Source organism: Rhinatrema bivittatum, chromosome 2 (genome assembly GCF_901001135.1).
Source record: "Rhinatrema bivittatum chromosome 2, aRhiBiv1.1, whole genome shotgun sequence".
Classification (NCBI taxonomy): Eukaryota; Metazoa; Chordata; class Amphibia; order Gymnophiona; family Rhinatrematidae; genus Rhinatrema; species Rhinatrema bivittatum.
In genome coordinates, this window is record NC_042616.1 from 317,021,591 (window position 1) to 317,045,166 (window position 23,576).

Consider the following 23,576-nt stretch of genomic DNA (forward strand, 5'->3'; position numbering starts at 1 on the left):
TAATCCCAATCAGGGAGGTGGTTTCCCTCCTGGGATTCGTTTTTCCAGAAATGACTCATTTTGGATTAAAAGGTCGGCAAACGGAGATTTGTAGACCATTCCGGAACTGATGATGCATGCGCATAGAATAAACAACAGACATCGTAATGTGGTGATGTTGCAGTGATACTGATCCAGTTAGAGAATTGTCCAGAAGCCTAACTGCATGAATTTTGGCTAAGTGATTTATGGCTAGACGAGGCTTACTGTACAAAGCCATAATTTAATGGGAACTCAAATTTCTACAAACATTTGTAAAGCCAGGGTTGAAGAATATTGAAAAACGCTATCTGTGTTCTGTCAGTGATCATCAAAGCAGCAAAACCCATCACAACACTGGAACATGGAGTATACAAGCTTTGAGATCCCTTCATTGTGAGGGAGCAGAATGTCCCTGTCTTACAGACCCTCCACAGAAAACAATGTTCTTCTCAGAGGCCAAGACCTACACTTCTGTATCCCCATAAAGTCTAAAATATCACATTTTCACAATGTATAGAATATTCAGCTATTATGGGGGTAATTTTATAACATTCTATATAAATTAGCTAACATATATGAACAAAAGCTGCACCAGTTTTCAAAGCAGTCTGCTTTGAAAATGATCCCATGTGTATTTTTTCCAGTTCATGCATATTCTTTAAAATCAAAAGTATGAATGTTAAATCCCAACAAGGGCCTGACTCCATACCTTTGAAGCCCTCTCCCCAGTGTGCATAAAAGTAAGGGAACACAGTATGTATGTGCGCAATTTTACTTGCACATTTCAGTCGCACAATTTTCTGAAGGGCCATTTCTACAGATAAATCACTGCTTCAGCTAGGGAATTCCTTTTCAAAATGATGTTTAATGTACTTACTTATCTTGGTTCCCCGCATCTAATGGAAAAAAAAAATAAAACAAGTAAAATGAGAGGTCAGGTGACTTCTCTGTCAATACGATCAAATGTGACCCCAGTCTGCAATCTACCTGAAGCACAATTTCAGTGATTATCTGAAAGGGAGCCTGACCTTGCAGACTAAGAATGAGACAGTGATAAAGCTGAGAGACTGAATGAAGTTGCTTCTGTAGCAGAGATGTGATTTATATGTAATAGTGCCAGGGCCAGCTCTAGGCTAACTGGTGTCCTGTGTGAAAACTTAAATTGGTGCCCTCCTCTTCCACACTTCTGTGATATCAGCTCTGGCTCAGGGTGCCCTCCTTTCACATTGGCAGTGGCTCCATTCCAGCATCCCTTTTTCTCTCCGTCTTCCCCACCACACCCTTCTCTCTGCCACACTCTTTGCCCAGTACCATTCGCCCTCTGACCTCCAGAGAAGGATGCCATTTTGGTGTGTGGCAATTCAAGAAGAGGACCTACGAGGCATGGGCTCCGGCCTTTGGGCCTGGGCCTGACCCTGGCCGAGGTCCTAGCATTGAGACTCGGTCTGGGCTTGGCCTTTGGGTTGGGTCCCGCTGTTGGGCCTGGGCCTAGGCCAGGGCCAGGGCGCGGTGTCAGATCCCTGACGGAGAAGATAAGTGGGGATCGAGCAATTTCCCATCCCCCAACCAAATATTTTGGGCCTGGGCCTTTGCTCTAATCTTGGCCGAGGCCCATACCTGGGAACTTTTGATTTCCAGTCACCCTGAGATTACCATGAAGAGGGCCAAGGGACTGGATGTACACAAACTTACTCCCACACACACACACACACACATTAACACTCACATGTTCACGATCACTTTCCACACACACGCTCATTCTTACATGTTAACTCTCATTCCTCATTCTCTGACACATTTTTACATGCTCACTTACAGCTTTACTCTTTTCATTTTCCCACATACACACCCCTCTCACACATTCACTTCGCTTCCTCACACACACACACACACTCATCCATGTTCATTCACACTTTCACTTCTCTTCCTCCTACACAGCACACACACTCTCACAGACATGTTTTTTCCCCCTCCCTTTGATATACTCCCTCCCCCATACAAAACACTCATTCTCATATACACACACATTTATTTAACAGCTTTTCTATACAGACATTAAAATACACATCATATCGGTTTACATTGTAACAAAAAAGGTAGAAAATACAATAAACAGGGACTGGGGAGGAGGGATAACAAAAAACAATAGAAAGACAGCTCTGATGGGGAGCTTGAGAGAAAGGAACTACACACAGTGCGGCCAACTAAGGTTGGTGGCAAAAAACTATATACAGTGATAGGGAACTGCGCGAAAGGCATGCCCTCTCACATATATATATATATATATATACACACTCACACATACATACATATAAACAGACATACCCTCCCTCACCTACACATATATATGCCTCTACACAAATAGCTCCCCCTCACTCACTACCTTTTCCCCACACCAAACTCACCAGTGGCTGTAACCTCCTCCTTAGGTTGATAGGAAGACATCTTCTTCCAGCTGCTTCTAGTATTGGCCTCCTTCCTGTTCCCACAGGCCAGTTGAAGGCCTCCTCCCTTCCTGCCCTGCTCCTGCTGGGAGAGAGTTGTTGCTGGGCTCTCTTCCTGGCTGCAAGGCCTTCCCCTCCACCACAAACTCCTTTCCTTGCAGTCCCCTCCCTGCCTTTGCTGCTGCTGCTTTCATCAGGAGGCTCTCTTTTTTCACCTGCAAGGTTCCTGCCCTTCCAAACTGAAGGGTTTGTTTTCACTGATTTTTTTTCCCTTGCCTTCTGGAACAGGGCAGGCTGCGGGTGGGGCTCAACCTGGGGAGAGAACTGGCAGAAGTCAGGAGTCTGCTTTAAAACCCCTGCCCAGGTTTTGCTTGCTTTATTCAGCTTTTGTTAGTACTTCCTCCCTGCCCGCTTGTGTCCCTTCTACTACCTGATTTAATTTCCCCAGTTCTTTTTGTTGCTTCCTGCTTAGTTCGGTTTCATTTGTTTGCTTTATTTTTCAGCCTTTGTTTGTACTCCCTCCCCCTTGTGCTCCATTTACTGCCTGTTTTGGTCACTGCTGGGCTTGATGGACCCTTGGTCTGACCCAGCATGACAATTTCTTATGTTTTAATTTCTCCAGCATTTTTCCTGTTTGTTTCCTACTTAGTGCACAACCCCAGCAAGGCTGTGAGTGTGAGTGTGAATTGCCCCTCCCCCAATCAGGCTGAAGTAAGCCACCTAACAGTTTTGTCTGAAACTTCCCTGCCCCCCATACCCACAGCCCTGCCCTGGGTGTGGGGCGTTTGGAGTCCTCAGCGGTACACCTTTGGCTGGCCTTGGCCGGAACCACAAAGACCGGGCACCTCTTGTTAGAGGACCGATCCACATGGGTGCCACCAGATACATTGGCGCGACGGATGGGCATAAGAAACCCCGCCCCTGCCGCCTCAGCATGTCCACTCTGTTGGGGAGGGGTCTGCAGGCCGGTGTTCCCCACCAGTTTTCCATCCCCGCCCCTCCCCTCCCCTCCCCTCCTTGGATTGTTCCTGTCTGGATTCTTACCAGGGCTGGACCCTGCCCGGACTTGGGCTCTTCCAGCTCCATCATGGCCTTGGAACCTGGACACCTCTGTACACAAACAGGTACTTACAGTTATTTTCTTTTTGTCGGTCGCTCACACTCCCTACTGTATCTAACAATATCACCTTCCAACATCTAGGGCAGGGATGGTGAACTCTGGCCCTTGAGTACCACCAAACAGGTCTGGATTCCAGGATTTCAAAATCTCCAAAATGGGTATATTCATGATCGAAATTTGCATAAGTCCATGGCCAGGTTTATTTGTATAGTTTAGCTATTCTGAAAAGCAGATTTGTTGGTAATACTTGAGGAGCAGAGTTAACCATCACACTGCACTAAGAAGCAAGAAGCCCTACTTTGATAGAGTTCGGGGGTAGGCAACTCTGGCCCTTGAATGCCACAAGCTGGTCAGGTTTTCAAGATATCCAGACCGAATATTCATGTGGTGCATGTGCAGGCCTCCATTGCTTGTGAATGCATTGCCTGCATATTCATTGTGGATATCCTGGAAACCCGACCAGCTTGTGGCCCTCAAGGACTAGAGCTGCCTATTCCCTAATCCAGTTACTGCTAAGACATATTTAAGTAGTACCGAGCGTAGGAGGTTTGGAGCCCCTCCTGTTTGACTGCTCTTTGTGCTGTCTGTTTTCGCAATAAATGGCAGGTGAATCCTACTTGGTCATCTTGAGTCACTTTATCGCTACCGAACCTCTGAAATCACACAAAAATAAAACACGGACACAACCAGCAACGTAATATGAGCAGCAGGCTAACATCTTTGCTGCAGGTACATGAGCGGGGCTGGACTTTATCCTGCCGCCCAGTGCATAAGCTGCATAGCTACACTCCTTTGGCTCAACTGTGTATATACATCCACCACAAGTCATGAGTCAGAATGTACCAGTTGGATAATATGGTATTATCTTAATTTATTCATCTGCTTCTTTCTCTTTAACAATGTGAAATGTACAACTTGGTATACAAAATGTCTCCCATGCGGGGCCCTGAGCGGGCTTCTCCGCTTCTGAAGCCGCAGACACCTTCCACTCCTGAGTAACAGGGGAAAGAATCAACACCATGCCCCCCTCATACAGGAATCAGTGGGGGCCGTATCCCAAATAATATAGAGTAAGGCATAAAGGTGCAGAGGATGCATGGGTTCTTCCTTTTGTTTTTTTTCCCAGTGCAAAAAAATGACTCTGGATTTGTCAATGAAAGCAATCCCCTTATTCTCAAAAAAGGGGAGGGGGGGTAGGAGGGGATAAGTGCTAATCCGAAGCAATATTTGCACAGCAGGAGAGCATGGGGCGCCCTCATGCTTGTCTGCCAGTTGCTAGCTAGTAGGAAGAGCTTCCATGCACTCACTCTATAATCACTACCTAACAGCAAAATGACATTTTAAAAGGCAAAAAGATGATCTTCTGGACACATAACACAAACTGACAATTTTTGATGCTTTTCTTTTTGGGTTTGTTTTTTTTTACAGGTTTTTGATTACAGTCTAATGCATTTTATGTTTCATTCATTCACTCACAATTTTTTTTAATCCATACAGATGCCTGAAAAGGACAAGCTGCTTTGTGTTGCTAACGTCTGAATACACAGCACAAAGAACTGCGTCACAATGACATCAGGTCAAACAAACTGGACCAGCATGTTCTACTGGTACACATAAAGGGTAATTTTAAAAGAAGTTACACACGTAAACATACTATCATAGCAATTTTAAAAAGCCATTTATGCAAATAAAGTGCACTTATATGTGAATATCCTATGTACAATTCCATGGCATATATTGTAGCAATTTTCAAAAGCCCATTTACATGTGTTATGCCCAGTTTTATGCATATAAATCCTTTTTAAAATCAGGCCCTTAATGTGGGACACTTTTCTTCAACATGCCTTCCTTTTTTTTTCACAATAATTTTCCAAGCAATGCAGCAACGATGTTACAGTCAAGGTAACACCTTGTGCTAACCCAGGAGTTGTACAGCGAGCATCTTACAAACATGTGTTTTGAAATAGCCTCTTTTTACGACAATGATTTCATCAAAGGGGAGGGAGGTTAGAAAAGCTGTGTTTCATCATTAAAATCATCTGACTTCCTAATTCTATCTGAGTGGCTTACAGTACAGAAAAATAAAGCAGCTTTAAATATCAGTAGATATAAATAAGGTTTGTTTTGAATACAAAAAAAAAAAAAAAATTGTGTGCCCCTGACAAAATGCAGGTGAGCTCACCTTACAGTGAAGATAATTCTAACAATGCAATAATAGGTATATCAGTGCAAATGCCAACATGTCTCTTCATTTGTCAAGTGGCCAATTGATTACTAAGGAAGAAATGCAAAACAAGAAGCACAGCTATGTGATGCAGGCCACATAGAGTACAGTTATTATGGTATGAGACCCCCCTTTTCTCTCTCTTGTGGGCTTTTCTCCTTGCCATCTACCATTCTTTCCCTTGGCATTCCCGGGAACCTTTACTGGCACGAGGGTGAGAGGGGACACCCTCAGTGTCACTTGTGGGCCAGCAAGGGCCACCACTGAATCGGCAGTATTCTTCCATCCCTCTCTGGGCCTGAGTCCACCCCTTCTATGACCCAAGCAGCCCTTATGGAAGGGGGGGTGGGGGTGTTCTGAATGTGCATCCCCTCTATGCTGCAGTGCACAGCGCTGTGGCCTAAGCCACAGGACCAACTCCTCTATATCTTTAACAAGAAAATGGACAGCGAGCCTTCAGAAGTTCCATTAACCCCCTACATTGTAATTTAAAAAAATATATAAACAATTGTTAAGTTTGGACAGTTTTCACCTTTGGCTAAGTCTACAGCATACTAGTGTGCCCTTAACCATAACAAGACCTATCCTGGTTGCCTCTGCAAGAGAAATCCCCCAATGTACTCATGCATTATGCTCTGCATGTCATAACACACACAAGTGGGCTGTAAACAAGCTCACCATGGAAAACGGAGTTCAGTTTTAAAAGGAAATGACTTCAGCTTCCATATTATTTCCACTGCCTCCTTTCCCAGTTCTTTAGCTGGAAAAGGGGATCCTTCATAGTCTGAAAACTGCTTAAGAAGGGCCTACAAGTGTATGCATGTATCATCAGAAGTCATAAAGCACCTTATCTTATAAGGACATTCCATAAATACTTTTGTAATATATTCTTCCATACACTATAACCATATCTGTACAATTAAATCAGGTTTATATAGTTGAAGGTAGGGGGAGCAAGAAGCTTTCTCCTACATCTTGGGCTTCTAGTCCATCTATGGTCACTCATGCCAGGTTTGGAGTGGGGGTAGCCTGAGGCATGGGTGCCATGGGCCTTAATATATAGCTTCCCAAGTAGTTTCCCTATTTCTAATCCACTCCTCTCTCTTATAGCCCAGTCAATACAGTGGTGACCCTCCATCTGAAGAGCATGGGAAATAATTCCCTCTGGGACCCAACACAAGTATGCCCTTAGGCCAACCAGTAGGTATCACTGCTGAGTGCTGGCAGGAGTCCTCTCTCAAGAGGAGGAACCAGGTCTGGAAATAGATGATGCTGATGGTTGACCCTCCAATCAGCCTATAATTTATGTCTAACCTTATAAAGGTGCTCTTAGTAGAGAAAAGCCACAATTTGGCTTCATATATATATATATATATATATATATATATATATATATATATATATATAGGGAAGTGACATTTTAATGCAGATTGATTTGTTACAAGGTAATGAAAACTGTTAATTAACTACAGGATATGTTTGGATACAAATTTTAAGACATCTCTCCTTCGCCCTCCATTCATAATGCTCCTCTTAAGGGTCTTATGCTTTTCCAAGCTGTTTCTTGATGAAGTGACAGACTAATTTCTGTGGTCTCTGCTGATAATCCACAAGCACATCATGAGAGCTAGAAATCTGATCACCTTCAAGCCGATTTAGCAAGGTGACACATACCACAGCAGCTGAAAGGAAAAAAGAAAGAAGCAAGGCTAAAAGATACCAGACAACTGAAGAGTGTGTTGACCATGGAAGGTAAACCAGTTGCTATCTATGTCTAAGAGGCAGTGGTTCTCAACTATGGTCTTCAAGGCCTCCAAATAGATCTCATTTTTCAGGGTGTTCACCATGATTACTGATATAAAACATCTGCAGACCTTTTGCTCTAATAACCATGGTTAACTGGCAGAATTTGGCTACCCTGAAAATCAAACCAGTCTGGGGTCCTCAAAGACTGGAGATGAGAATCCATGATTTGAAGGGGAACTTGAAAGACTCTAATCTGAATGAGTTTGTCCTTGCCACGTGTTGCTGGTTTTCCCCTGAATAGCTGCTGTACAATTGTATATTGGGTCCTGCAAAGAATAGGGGGAGTAAGGGGAGAGATGAGGATGGTTTCTACAGGAGTATCTGCATGACAGGGACAGTGCACACAGGAAGACATCTGGGATCCAGAGAATTTCAGCAAGATTAACCAAGGCACGCTTGACACTTTTCTGGCTCTCGCCAGATTAAAATTTTCCTGATTTCTATCACGTAGAAATATTTTCCATCCTTGTAAGGGATTGCAAAGATTATCATTCCCTTTCCTATCACTTGCCTCTGGACATAGCTGGAATTTGGATACTCTCCTGGTTTGCTTTTCCCAGTAAATAAATTAGATTCTTTGCAGATCATGATGCCCTTCCTTGGACTAACAGAATGCTGTACAGATATTTTCGGGAACAAATTTACTTTTAGAAATGAAAGATAATATTACATTGGAGTAACCATTTCTTGGAGGGTTGACTGTCTCCCAAAGGGCCATAAAAGTATTTGGTTCTTGGGACTGTTTCCATGGGCTTATTTCCCCTCTGACTTATCCCAAGGTCAGGTTCCTTTCTACTGGGGGGAAGGTTAACCTTCAAGACCCAGGTGATGTAGTGAACTTCCCGCCTCTAGTCTGTGACTGATTTTCTCCTCTGTGATGGTGCTGCAGGAACAGGCAGGACACAGACTGGATGTTCAACGTAAACTTTACTCTGATTCTTCAGAAATAAGTAAATGTCCAGTCAAGAAGACAACTGTTTCTTTACATCTGTGCTCCCACTTGAGATATTTACAAGATGGACTCCGCTTCCTTTACTCTGTGTATGTTTCCTCAGTACAGGGCCCTGGGCTGGAGCTTATCCCTCAGGGAGTGAGCTGATAAGATATCCCAGTTGGATGGGGAATTTCCTATGTTTGAGGAATATTTCCTTAGTCTCCAAAAATTGTACCTGAGGTCCACATGAGTCCAGTTAGTCCCCAGCCCTGGGTTCTTGTTAGTTTTTGGGTACTTGCCAGGTTTTTGGGTACTTGCCAGGTTCTTATGGCCTGGATTGGCCACTGTTGGAAACAGGATGCTGGGCTTGATGGACCCTTGGTCTGACCCAGTATGGCAATTTCTTATGTTCTGTGTCCCAAAGGGTGGAGATCCAGTTGGATGCCTCCAAAACGTCTCTGCTCTTTGGTCTCCTCCTGATGTGACTTCTTGTTAGGAAAAGTCTGATGCTGAGGGAACTAAACAGGCTAATCTAGCCCAGCTTTTACTGTGGGGAAGGGTGGCACTAAACCTCCTTACAAACCAAAAAGGGAAAAAATGCTTTCAAAGTGACAAAACGTTCCTCTGAGGTGGTAAAGTCACTGCAGTCCCTTTCCTAGCAGAAAGAGGAGCACACAGATCTTCTTACACCTGCTCTCTGGGTACAAGCTTGTCCCTCACAGCAGGGTCCAGGGTCTCAGCACAGAAAAGCTCCCCAAAATACTCAAACTGTCACTCAATTTTAGTCTTTTTGCCACAAATGGAAGGCGAATCCTGACAGGCAAGGGGTGTACTGCAGGAATCTATATCCAAAATAACTACTGTAATTACCAAAAATAGCTCCTTACTCTCCAGAAGCCAACCCAGAATGACCACACTCTCTAGACCAGTAGCCCCCCCATGTGCACTAAGGAGCTACCATTCACAGCAAGCCTCTAGGGGAGGTGCTGCTAGGGAATGATTTCTCCCACTAAACTGGAACCCAGGGCAGGGATCTATGGCCACCCTGGGGAGACCAGGAGGTATCTCCATTGGGATTTTGCAGGGTTTTTTTTACACGCTACTGTTTCTGAGGGCTCTCTGACCCATGTAAATCACTAAATACTCCCTTACAAATTGGTCTTTGTAGAGTTTAGGTTTTTTTTCCCCAAAAAAAATAATAGTCCACTTTCCAGTGCTATCCATTCTATTATCCTAGGCTTCAATGCACACTTATTATCAGCACTGCCAAACTTCCAGTGTGCCAGTATTATAAAAAAAAGACATGTAGGATATAAAAGAAGATGCCTCGATCATTTTCAATGTTTATTAAAATAGAGACGTGTTCTAAATTTGCCCGACTCAGGCATCTATTTTTCTTTGTTATCCTGACGGCTCTCATAGATCGCCTACCTCTTTGTTTTCTTGGATATAAAAGAAGCACATACATACCTCTGAGACCACCCAGATTACACATAGCTGCAAACACAGAGGACTCCATCTCAATATTTCTGACGCCTGCATCGTAGGCTGCCTGTAAATACTGCAGTTTCTCTTTTTCAGTATAGAAGCAGAAAGCGCCATCAAGGCGAGCCTGACCTATAAGGGCAAAACAGAAATACATGTTTAAGATATTTTTTTATTCTTATTCTAGGGAACGGACAGCATGTGAAAAAAATATCCATCTCTGGGGGTAGTGTCACAAATGGGTTTGTCCTGTGCCTATCATAACACGATTGAACCTGATTCTTAAACCAGAGGATGATGGGTACAATATCACAAATTTATTGTTAATGCTTTTCTTAATGCATGCATTGTGCCAAAAACAGCTTTCTTCTAGAGCTCATTGTGTCTAATGTATATAAGAGTATATATTGGGAGATTCATCAAGCTGTGATAGGGTCTAATGTGCATTAAATAATATATATCATGTGATATATGCTATTTATCATGCGATATAGCCCTATCTTGGTGATATCATATGATTTGTGCAATATTTTGCCTAGTCCTCCCCAGATTCCCTCCCCTACTACAATGAGCTGCTTTGCATGGGATTTGCATGCATAAATTTTGCAAATCCATGCAAAGCAGCTCATTAATAGGCAATCTGATATAAATTAATTAATGTGGCTGATTTTAAAAGTTGTCAGCCACATTAATTTAACTACACCTCCTGAGGAAACGGTAATCCAGAAACAAACATTCCTGTGCTTGTGACCAGAGAAGTTTAATTTTTAATTTGTTAACCATTATATAGTGTGATGCAGTGCAGCACTGCCGCGGGTCAGGAACAGCCCCGGCATCATAAGATGAAGGCAGATAATACCTGAGGCAGACAGCAGAGGGCGTTGCCGAAGACAGGAAAAACTACAACTCTCAAATTCTTAGAACCACCACCTGACCCGTGGGCAGAGCAAGAGGGGAAACAGGTGTCAGAGTTAACAGATAATGAGTCAGACACAGCTGAATCGATGGAGTTGGAGGAAGGGGGCATGGTGGCAATGGCCAGAAAAGGCTAGCTCCTCGGGACAGGAGGGGGAAGGGATGGAGGTAGGTTCTGGGGGAGAGGAATCCTCCAGCTCAGTAATGGATATTGAGTAACCAGGAAGGAAGAGGGCTACAAATAAGGGGTTACAAATAATACCTTAAAGGAAGCTGGGAGGAAGGGCTCTAAAGAGCATATTGTGTTTAATGCTTAAAAAGGGGCTTTCTTAATGATTGTAGTAACTCTGGTCAAGCACCAGTGGTAGGGGAGCGAGAGTGCCCGGATGCAGGGCTGGATATTCAGGCACTGAGTTCCCAAGAACTGGTGGAGGTGGGGGAGGGTGAAGGAGTAAATGTAGAGAACATGTGAATTGCCTTATAAACTGTTTTGAAGAACACTGTCTCTCTGCACTATCTTTGGAGTGGGAGCGGTTTCACCCAGAACTCTGTATAAGGGGAACCCTGAAACCCAGCAGAGACAGGGCCTGCTGAGACCAGGACCCAGGGAGTTACAAGCAGCTGACTGACGCCAGGGAGAGGAGTGACTCGCTGAAGGCGAGATCGAGATGCAGAGGAGCGGCAGCCCATGGCCATGTTGGCGGTGAGCCGTTACATATGGTGTCAGCAGTGGGATCTTCGGAATTCGCCATCCAGAGGAGCCTTGCAGAGAGAAAAGAGATACCAGGCCCGAGAGGGAGTCAGTTAAGCTATTAGACGATCAAGGGGTAAAAGGAGCACTTAGGGATGACAAAGCCATAGCAGAGAGACTAAATTAATTCTTTGCTTCGGTATTCACTGAGGAAGATGATTCAGAGGAACTGAAACAAATCTCAGTGAATCTGGAAGACGTGCTAGGGAAAACCAACAAATTAAAGATTAGCAAATCACCTGGACCGAGTGCCGAAAGAACTGAGAAATTGCAGGCCCGCTATTGGAAATTTGTAAACTATCGTGAGGGCTGCCAATGTAACGCTAATTTTTAAAAAGGGATCAAGGGGTGATCCAGGAAATTACAGACCAGTGAGTCTGATGTCTGTGTCAGGCAAAATGGTAGAAACTATTATAAAGAACAAAATTACTGAACATATAGATAGGAATAGTTTAATGTGACAAGGCCAACACGGATTTAGCCAAGGGAAATCTTGCCTCACAAATTTGCTACATTTTTTTGAGGGCATAAATAAACATGTGGATGCAAGTGAGCCAACTGATATAGTGTATCTGGATTTCCAGAAAGCATTTGACAAAGTCCTTCATGAGAGACTTCTTGGGAAATTAAAAAGTCATGGGATAGGTGTCAGTGTCCTATTGTGGATTGCCAACTGGTTAAAAGATAGAAAACTGAGAGTAGGGCTAAATGGTAAATTTTCCCAGTGGAAAAAGGTGAATAGTAATGACCTGTAAATGGGAACATCAAGTGAGGTGATCAAATTTGCCGAAGACATAAAATTATTCAAAGTTGTGAAATCACAAGAGGATTGTGAGAAACTGCAACACTGGGAGACTGGGAATGCAAATGAAATGAAGTGATAGGAGGCCTAGTTTCAGGGCCTGTCCTAAAGCCTCTCCTTCCTTTGCAGGCAAGCATCTACTCTTTTTTTGAGGAAAACCAGGAATCGGAGTGATCCTGCTGAACACCCAACTTACCCCAGGCATTCCCTTCTAGTCATGTTTCAGACACCTAGGCTGGGTTGTGGCGTTCTACAAATGTCTCAGGCAAAAGAACACCCTATCCCCTCCCAGCGCAAACCCACACATACTGTATATGCCTGTGCATCATCAGTACCAGAAGGTTTCCTATGATTCAGGGCTGTGGTGTAAATGTGATATGCTGCTATATTTATATCCCACTGAATCACGAGTAAATCCTATTTGCAGATTTCTCAGCTCTAGATAGTTTTAAGGAGGTGGTGGGGAGCCAAGTTTAACAAGTGCATAATCCCAGCGGGGATATCTGTCGATAGTAAGTGATTCAACTATTGTTTTGTTTTGGTTTTTTTTTCAAAACTCAAAAACAGTTCTCCAAACATGTTTGCCTCTCTGCTCTCCAGTTAAGTCTCCCTTCCATCAGCCTTTCTCTCCCAGAATGCTGTATTGCCTTTTCATTACTTTTTTTCCTTTCCCTCTGATTTTAATTCTCATATCATCTCCTGCACTTCACTGGAACTTTGGATTATCACCTCCAAAATTGAGTAAAATAAAGGTAACCATTATGATGAGTCTGTAATTTAATGTTCATATTCAAAAAAGCAAACTCACCCCCCCTCCCCCCAACACACACACACATACATTAAAAAAAACCACAGAAAACAAAAGCATTCTGCAGCTCTTTCTCTTTTGGTGTTAAAATGCATGCTAAAGTTCAGTCTGTCTGCCACAGACTGAACTTTTTCACACACAAACAATAAAAGCAGCAACCACTCTCTTTGCTTTTAACGCCGCAGAGGAAAGTGAATCACAGTTTTCCTACACTTGCAGTGTAAGCCTTCCAGGGAAGAATGGAACAGCTCTGGGAACTTGCTGAACTGTGTTATTCGGAATAGTTAGTGGTCCTATTCCCTTGCCCAGGTTTCCCGCCAGAGGTTTGACCAGTGACATTGCGCTCTCCTTTGAAAAGTTCTGCCTTTCTGAAAATTAGGTCCAGAATCTTGCTGGTTTTTACAACAGGCACCGATTCTCTGCTGCTGCCTTTCACATGGGGCCACGAGCCTTACCTTCATAGAAGTCCAACGTGCACATGGTGCTTCCAATGACCGTCTTGAACTCTTGGATCTCCTGACTGCACTCCATAAGCTCCCGGGCTAGTTCTCCATCCAGCTGTGTGCCGCGGACTACAGCCTTCCCCAGAATAATTTGCTCGAATTGGGGCTTGAATGAGGCATCTACAGATTGGCTGGTTATTACCACTGAGCCTGGCTCCAGACCTAAGACATCAATCGGTAGTTAACATCATTTCATTTCCCCTTTTGTGGCTGCAAACATATTGGTTTCTACTTCTGTGCACACGTGTGCAGAGAGGAACACCCAGTGTCTTTTTTTAAATAAGTACATTGATCAAATTATGTGCAATATGCTACAATAGATATAATGATACGACAATAATCTATCAAGTCGCCGTAAACTTATTCATAAAAGGCTACTTAATAGATCATAGGAGCCAATGAAATCAGAACCGATCCCCTGAATTGTTTTTTCTTTCATGACACCACGCCTAATCCAAGCCACATAATTTCTTTGCTTTTAGATGTGCAGAATGCTAGTAGCAGTACCTGTCCTGCAGGAAACTGGATTCTCTGCAGGGGGTAATACCGATAACTAACTGGATGGGCATAAAAATGATCCAAGTTGTTGTACAGAAGCTTTTAAGATCATATAAATACAATCTATCAATGGCAGATATGAACAAGGAAACTACATGGTCTCAAACATTCATGAAGAGCAATGAGCAGGGATAATTTTTACATTGGTCCAGTAAGACATTATCGCAGGCTGCCAGCAGCAAAAGAATATTCTTATGACATCTAACTGCTGCATAGGCTGTATATATTCAATAGTGTTTTATTTAATAGCTTCATCACACAAAATACAGTGGCTCCCATGCTTAAATATTGTCGAACGTTTTATTGCTCTATCATAAAAATAACTCACTATTTTCACAGCAAACATTTTGTTGATTGCAAAAAAATGACATTGAGTTTCTATATGATTGGGATGGGAACATAAAATCTGAATTTGCTTGACTGATGGTATACCTGGCCCACCACCATCCTTCATTGTCTATCGACATGGGCCTGCAGTAAGTGTTGATAGAGACATCACAAAGGGCTAGCGACCTGCTTGTTTCAGTAGAATAAGAGGAATTGAAAACATGAAGCCAGTAATAAGTGACCCATATCATGCCTGGACTGCAACAGAACATGCATCGATCCAAACCACTACAGAAAACAAAATCCAGATATTGGGAGACCCAATTTTCAGACTCCCTGTAGTGCTTGTAGGCCTGCGGGCGTTCTGTATTTGTGGGCCTGCAACCCATTTTTCAAAGGGAAACTCTCCACAGAGTTTTCCTTTGAAAATCCTTTCCCTGGCCGAGACTGTAGATTCACAGGTAACCCGCAGAGTAGGCAGGTGCAAACACTCCTGCTGGGAAGTAACAGGCGGAGAATTAAACTCACATTTATACTACCTGGGTGGCTCCAGTGCTGTATTGGGGGAGGGGTGGGTAGGCAATTTTTAAAGGGATTCTCCGCGGGTAAGCACCTCATAGAGCCTGATATTCAAAGGGCGTTCAGCCCTCAATAGCTGGATAAGTAGGATTTATCTGGCTATCTAGCGGGCAGCTGAATTACCAGATATATTCAGCAGCTGCCAGATAGCCGGATAAGTCACTTATCTGGCTTTCTCTTAGCCAATCAATTTGTGGGCGGGCAATGGGCAGGTTTAACTTAGCCAGATATAACTTATCCAGCTTAAGTAGCGGCTTATACACAGAGATGCAGCTGACTGAATACAAGACAAGATTCACACATTATTCCAAGTGTAAGAAAGAAAGATACCTATTCCCCCAGATGTGCCAATGCGAATAACGGTGACGTTGCAGCACTTGGAGTGATACAGCAGCTTGATCAGTTCATGCAACATGATAGAGATAGAAGGAATGCCCATTCCATGCTGAAATCCAAGCAGAAGTTGGGGGACACTGTTAAAAACTGGAAATATTTATTTATTTATTTATTTATTTATTTATAACTTTTTTTATACCGAAGTTCAGGTAACAGAATTACTTATCACTCCGGTTTACATTATAACAAGTAGAAAACAATGACAACATATGTCTTACAATGAACAAGGGAGTGAACAACTTGGATAATATAACATAACATAACATAACTAGGAACAGTAGCAGTATGCACTATTAGAGCGAAACTAGCGCATGGGGAGGGAGGTTTGCTAATGAGGGGGGAGGGGGAAGGAAGGTTGTTCGTGGAGGGGGGGAGGAGGGGGAAATTTCTTATTGATGAGTAAAAACATGAGCATAGGTTCTGGACGTCAACAGTATGAAAACAGTCTATGGGAGCTGTGGAAGACTAAGTAAGTTAAGGGAATGCTTGACCGAATAGCCATGTCTTGAGTCTTTTTTTGAACGTGTTGGGGCAATGTATCAGCCTTAGCTCTGGAGGAAGCAGATTCCACTGTTTGGGGCCTGCTATGGATAAAGCTCTTTTACTTAAAGATGTTTTCATGGGAGGTACATGTAGAGTTCCTCTTTGTGCTAATCTTAGCAGTCGGGAAGAGATGTGAAGCTGAAGAGGGATTCTGAGGTCCAGTGGAGTGTTGTTGAATATGGCTTTGTGGGTGATTGATAGAAGTTTAAACAGGATTTGAGATTTGACTGGGAGCCAGTGGAGCTTCTTTAGAATTGGTGTTATATGATCTCTTTTGTTGGATTTAGTGAGACACCTTGCTGTAGCGTTCTGTAACAGTTGAAGAGGCTTTAGGGTGTAGACTGGTAGACCGTGAAGCAGTGAATTACAGTAGTCCATTTTCGAGAAGATGATGGATTGTAACACTGACCTGAAATCGTGAAAATGAAGGAGGGGTCGAAGCATTTTTAGAACTTGGAGTTTGTAGTAGCACTCTTTAACCGTAGTGTTGATGAAATCAGAAAAGCTCAGATGGTTATCCATGACCACCACAAGGTTTCTGACCCGTGGGGAGAGAACTGGGAGCGGCGTAAGGTGAGAGCTATTCAATGGAAGGGTGCCATCTTGAGTGATCAGGAGGAATTCTGTCCTGTCAGTGTTGAGTATCAGGTTAAGGTTAGACAGGAGTTTGTTAATGGAGAGGAGGCAGGAGTTCCAAAAAAGTATGGTCTTTTGAAGTGATTCGGTGATAGGAATAAGGATTTGGACGTCATCTGCATATAAGTAATGGGTTAACTTTAGATTGGAAAGGAGATGACAAGGCGGGAGAAGATAGATATTGAATAACGTAGGGGATAGCGAAGAGCCTTGAGGGACCCCTAATGTGGAACTGAACGGTGGTAAGCTGCTGGATGCATGTACATGCATATACTGTATGTATGGATAGTGTACATGCATCTGTATGTATTATGTTCACTTATACATTGAGAATGGCCATTCTCATCTATTCTAAACTCACCATAATTACTGAGGACCACCCAAAGAAAATTAAAGACAAGTCACTTGTTGACTTGACGCTTAATGGAGCTTCCACTGACTGCCATTTCTTCACTTTTCTCTTAACAAACTGGTATTCCTGGGTTCTTTAAACTGTTTTTGACCTGAATATATTGTAATGAATTATTTGACATTAAAGAAACACTGCAATTACAAAAAAGAATGACAATCTGAGCGAAGTACAGGTACTTCAGCTACTAAATCCATCTCTTTACATAAGATGGTTTGCTGTAAGTCTGTGGCTTGCTGGGTTTCTGGCTGGTCTCTGTCAGGGGACGGAGAGGGGAGATCCTCAGCACAGACCAGAGAGGGACACCAGTTTTTTGGGGCCATCCTAAGAGGAAGACATGCCTTCGATGGTTCCTCAAGGCAAGCCTTCCCACGGCCCCTAGTTTTGTATACCAAGAGGTTTTAAACAAATGTAAGGACCCCTTAGAATCCAAATTAAATATTGTGTCTTATTTTAAATATGTTTTTGTGAAGTGAGGAGTCACTATGATCCATTTTGTAAAAGAACCCCCTTTGGGAGGTTGTCTGAATGGATTGTGCTGCACAGAAATGCCGAGAGTCTTCTAGAAAGACTGCTGTAATGCTTGGGAGACAGATCGGTCTGTCCGCCTCTGCAGTCTGAAGCAGTGAGGCACACAAGCAGCAGTGGCTGTTGTGTACAAAAGAGGAGCTGCAGGCCTAATGCAGGGGTCTGTAGGTACTTTCCTACCTTCGAAGAATTAAGGAGAGGAAAGTAAGTCTAAAGGTTTCTGTTCCTATAATTTTATTTCTTCTCAAATGTTTCAAACTGTAAGGTTTGTGGACCCTTGGTGCTGTGGCGAGGTTGGCTCAACCTACAGGGAAGGTCCTGTAGGTCCTCAGCAACAGCTGGTGGGGACTAGGCTGGTAGGGGACTGGTCAGGAGCTTCAACTATACCATCCCCTTTCCCCTTGGGTTGAGCCCTCAGGTTCCAGGGGTCGGAAGGTCTTAGGCATGAGTCTCTCAAGAGCTGGTAAGGGCGAAGGTCCATGTCAAGGTTAGGGTTGGAGGCAGGCGACAGTCAAGAATGGTGAAGGCCAGAGGCGAGCGGCAGGCAAGAATGGTCAGTTTTCAGGCTAGGGTCAAATCCAGGAGTCAGTCTGAGGGCAGACGAGGAAAAGACTGAAAGGGATGGAGGCAGCAGGGCCTGAAGGATGAGGCTGGTAGGGGAAGAGAGATAAGGCAGGCAGGGCTTCAACAGATGAGGCAGGCTGGGTGTGGAGATCAGGAAGCAGGCTCAGGATAAGGAAGGGCAGGATCAGGAACGCAGGAGAAGTAGCAACTCACTCTGCACAAGATGCAGGCAACCCATCGCTGAGGCAAAGAGTGAGTGTCCTGGAAGGCCCTTTACAGGGCTGTGGGGCTAATGTCATCAGTGGGTGCCCCAGGCATTTTCCCGCCATGGGCCCTTTTGTGTGTGGCTGAGTCCAGTGCGCCTATGCCTAGGGGCACATTAGAAGGAGGCAGGAGTGGTGGCGTCCAGCCGTGAAGTATTCGGATGGCCACAACCCACCACATGACTGGTCGGCGGCATTAGGTGAGTGCCGCGGCTAATGGTTAGGCCCCATGAGCCGCTAAACATAACACAAACAGTACACTTTAATCTGCACAGGACTCAGTATGAAGGCCTAAAACTGCTCTTATATACAAAGAACAAACCTTTTAAAGAATTCTAGAAACTTACACTGACTGATAACACAGGTCCTACTTTGTACATGGCATAGCGATCCGTTCCTGCACAAATGTTGGGAATGTCAGCATCGGGATCCCCCAGTCCCAGCTCTCCAGTGATGTACTTGGTGAAAGCTTTCATTCGAGAAGGGCTGCCTCCAACACACACAAACTGAGATGGGAAGTATTCCGCAGGACAAAAAAAACAAATTGCACAATATTTCAATTGCTCAGCATATGGTATAGCTTAATGTTATGAAATCAGAAACCATCAATTGATAGAACATAGACTGTATTGGTTTATTTCCTCTTCTTGCCCTGAGTCACTTAGATGGCCTGGGAGAAACTATTTGCACCAAAAGTGAAGCATGCAAAACCAGGAGCTACATGGAAAAAAAACAACCCAATTTTAATCTTGACTTTTCACCTGGATCTCACAGGAGGATGTTTTAAATGGTTCACTGATTTTCCATTACCGATATATATATAGCTGACATTCCTTATATCCAGAATACAGCTAATCGGTATATATGTGGAGACCTCATTGAGATTTCTGCTAGAGAGTCTGACTTAGTGTTAGGACCAGGCAGTGTAGGGCAGAGAAATGTACCATTTTACCCCCACCGGAGGCTGCTGCAATGGCAGTTTCCTGCCTGCATATTATTAGCAGGTGACCCAATAGGTTAGGTGTGGTATTTTGTTTTAGAAATTGAAGGGAGGGGATCAGATTTTATAGTTCACCTATGCTTTCTCAGATTGGCTAAAACCCCTTTACTGAGAAGTGTAGGAAGCACTTGGATCAATTTGCTGGCCTACATTCAGTGGCTGGTGACTGTGGTTTTATTGATTTTTGGAGTGTTTTGAGTGTAAGTGGATTTTGGTGGGGAGGATGTTTTGTGCCCATCCTTTCCTGCCCAAAAGAGAGGAGTGGGGAAGAAGGATTTCTCCCTGTCCGCAGTATTTTTAGATCCTTCAACGTGTAAGATCCCTTTACCATCTAGGACAGGGGTGGGCAGTTCCGGTCCTCGAGGGCCACAAACCAGTCTGGTTTTCAGGATATCCCTAATGAATATGCATGAGAGAGATTTGCATGCACTCTGCCTTAGTTGTATGCAAATCTATGTCATGCATATTCATTAGGATATCCTAAAACCTCGACAGGTTTGTGGCCCTCGAGGACTGGAATTGCCCACCCCTGATCTAGGAGAATGGTGGAGAAAAAGACTGCAATACCAACTGGAATCCAAAACTGAGAGGAGAAAAATGGGGAGCCCACTCCAGAAGAACCAGAAAGGGTTTGGAGTCCTCTGGCTCGGTGGACCCCCATGTACTGTGCAAGGAACATTCTTGAGGGATAGGGAAAATGCTATGGAATACCAAGGCTGTCCCCTGGGCAGGTATTCCATTCACAGGAAGAAAGGGGGCCCCCCCCTGAGGAAAGATAAAGGGAACATAGACAAGGATCATTTTGCACTTCATTTAACCCCTTTCCGGGTCCACCCCGAATATATTCGTCAGTGAGCCTATTGTATTGTGTTTTCTCGTCCTGAAAGAGGTTAATGTGTGTGATTACGGAAGTAATAAGAAGTAAAATGTACTGAGACCCGACTGATTTCTGTTGAACCACTGCAAGAGTAACCTTTTATTATGACCAGCCAGTTATTAGCACCCACCAGTACAGAGAACTAAGAGTTTGAACTAACACCCATAGAAAAGGAGGCCACAGAGGTCAATCATCCCTGCCCTATTTCAGAGAATCTAGGCTAGGGTTTAGTGGGTTAGTGGGACTATGCCTGGACTAACCCCTGGTACTGAGTGTACCCACCCCCCTGCCTTTGTAGCTATAAAAAGAAGAGGAGCTACATAAAAATGGTGCCCATTGTGGAAGAGATGAGGAATCGAGTGTTTTGAGCTAAAAATAGCAATTTGGGGGACTTGTGGGTGTTTTGAGAAAGTTTCGTGAAAATGTATTTATTTATTTGGTATTTATTTGATAATTTATTTGATAAGTTTATACCGTTATTCGGTAGAGCCATCATAACGGTTTACAAAAGGATATATACTTATCTTGTAACTGAGCAGTACAAAATGATATATACTTGTCTTCTAACTGAGCAGTAATCAGAACATTAAGTAGTTTCTTAACAGTTGGGTAACAGTACAAAACCATTTAGACCATTTAAAACATTATCAGAGAGTTGGATAACAAGTCCAGAAAGAAATATTATTGGGAAAGAGGGGGAGGGCAAGCAGGAACAGGGAGAGGGGGAGAGTTAAGCGGTAAACAATTGAGAGTTCAGTTGAGAGTCGGGATGATTAGATGATTCACAGTCAGTGAGGAATTTGCGGAACATAAGTGTTTTTAAGTCCTTTTTGAATGTTTTTAGGTCGTGTTGAATTCGTATGAATTTGGGTAGGGTGTTCCACATTTTGGGTGAGGCAATTGAGAAGGCTCTCTCTCTTGTGGTTACAAGATGCGCATCTTTGACAGGGGGAATGTTTAGGTAGCCAGAGTTATTGGAGCGTAGGTTTCTTTAAGGCTTTTGAGGTGTTATGTTTAGTGAGTTAAGACCTTGATTATCATTATTTAGGATTTTGTGGATTATCGTCATTGATTTGTATACAATACGTGCGTTGATAGGTAGCCAGTGAAGTGCAGATAGAATTGTATATTTTATATACCGACATTAGAAAGGCACATCATGCCAGTTCACATGTTAACAAAAGCGAAGGAAATACATTATAACAGGGGAAAGGGAAGGGGGTTAAAGAGAATAACTGAGGCAGAGGCAAGAAAGTACAGGAATGTAACTAGTTAGGATAAGTAGAATCGACAACAACTGAGAAGCAAACTGATAAATAAGGGATAAATACGTTCAACAACAAATGGTAAATTACATACTCCAATGTAGGGGATAAAGGTTTTAATGCTATACAGGGAGAGGACAGGGTAAGAGAGTATTATACAATGGCAGTTCTGGGATTCACAAATGAAGTTAGATTAGTCAGGGTAGGCTTGATGGAATAGCCAAGTCTTTAATTTAGATCTAAATTTAATTGGGCATGATTCTAATCGGAGTGTCATGGGCATGGAGTTCCATCGCGTAGGGCCTGCAATAGAAAGAGCTCTATCCCTAGTGGAAGTGAGATGTGCTATCTTTAGAGAAGGCACCTGCAGAGTTCCCTTGTTAACTGACCTGGTGGGACGGGTCTGTATGACTGGGCTAAATGGGAGGTCGAGCCAGAAATGGTTGCTGTTCCTGCCGTAGAAGAAGCTTGTGAAAACCCAAGGAGGGGGTGGGGTTTTGCATACATCCATGACATCACCTGCCAGGCTGGGGAAGTGCTGACAATAAGAGTTTAGAAAAAACACAAAGAACGTATTATGCGCTGCTTTCTGCATGAGGAGTGTTTTAAGGAGTGAGCAGAGCTGTGTTACAGGCGGAGGCTGATTTTAGGCCACTGTACCCCCAAGGACGGTCAGGACTGGTTTTGAGTCCACGGGACTCCATCACTTACATCAGATGGGGGGGGTAAGATACACCATTCCCTGACTGGAAGCGGCATGACTGGCATGGCAGAATGCATGGAGTGCCACGTACTATACAGGCCTCAGCAGGTGGTGCTGCAGTGTGTCTGTTCTTATGCAAATTAATTTGAAGAAACTGATGCTGGTAGTACACATACTATACGATCTGACATTTCCCTCTTTTGTTTACAAACTGATCATACATTCCTCTCGGTGTTTAGAGTGGGGCTATCCTTCCGATTTAATCCGTGCATTGTATATTAATCGTCATCTTCTTTTTTGTAAACACAAGAGGGAAATATCAGATCGTATAGTACTGTAAATTCCAGACATGTTTCTCAGATTATTTGGAAGCACTGGCCTTTAATTCAAACTTTAGAACCTTTTCCCAATACAATCCTTCTATTTGCTTTTAAGAGAGCTTGAAACTTTAGAGACATATTGGTATCCTCTCGTTTTTCAGATTGTAGGTCGGTTCAGGAGATAGGGGGATCATCAAAGTTGTGGCCATTGTAACGCATATCCTCTATCATTAAATGTAAACAATTTTGTGTATCTGGGAATGAATAAGTCATATCCTTTGTGATCTCATTCATCTTGTTTAACATTTGCCCTTGTAATCGTATATATGTGGGGGGAAAACTATGCAATCTGTTAAGAGAATTATAGAGCATTGTAGCTCCATTCGCTGTACTAGAGTTGAAGCCCGTTAACATCTCATTGGACTAAGTATAACCACAAGATTGATGATTTGAGATTTGTGGTTATACAAGTAATATTGAAACATGGTGGCAATGTGGATTGTTTTTTACTGCAACAATATCAATATTAGAAGTGTTATTATGGGACATTAAAAAAAAATTTTTGAATCCATTGTTGTTTGAGTTTCTCTAACAAACAATTGTTTTCTGCTACATTGTATGAGAATGAACACTTTTTTGGTATATTCATCGGGTGTGGCTATAGATTTAAGAGGTTTTTTTTTGGTTTTTTTTTAGAGTACACATGCTTGTTATGGATGTTTGTATGATGGGATGTGTGATGTGGTAAATGGGCCCTTTGCAGTGTATGAAAGATTGATGGATGTGTTTTTAATT

At 43.3% G+C, this 23,576-nt stretch overlaps 2 protein-coding genes across 2 annotated transcripts in view; both read right to left on the reverse strand.

Annotated features, from left to right (window-relative positions):
* The window catches only part of ABCA13 (ATP binding cassette subfamily A member 13), a 929,477-nt gene extending 925,926 nt beyond the window's left edge, over window positions 1–3,551 (reverse strand). The window contains exons 1-2 of the mRNA XM_029587089.1: window positions 3,510–3,551; window positions 2,427–2,849 (exon numbers count right to left, since the gene is read on the reverse strand). Coding sequence (XP_029442949.1) covers window positions 2,427–2,849; window positions 3,510–3,551 — 465 coding nt within the window. The remainder of the gene's footprint in view (window positions 1–2,426; window positions 2,850–3,509) is intronic.
* A 3,664-nt stretch (window positions 3,552–7,215) lies between these two features.
* UPP1 (uridine phosphorylase 1) overlaps window positions 7,216–23,576 on the reverse strand; it is a 36,466-nt gene continuing 20,105 nt past the window's right edge. The window contains exons 4-8 of the mRNA XM_029589757.1: window positions 18,964–19,122; window positions 15,608–15,722; window positions 13,766–13,975; window positions 10,020–10,166; window positions 7,216–7,491 (exon numbers count right to left, since the gene is read on the reverse strand). Coding sequence (XP_029445617.1) covers window positions 7,352–7,491; window positions 10,020–10,166; window positions 13,766–13,975; window positions 15,608–15,722; window positions 18,964–19,122 — 771 coding nt within the window. The 3' untranslated portion in view covers window positions 7,216–7,351. The remainder of the gene's footprint in view (window positions 7,492–10,019; window positions 10,167–13,765; window positions 13,976–15,607; window positions 15,723–18,963; window positions 19,123–23,576) is intronic.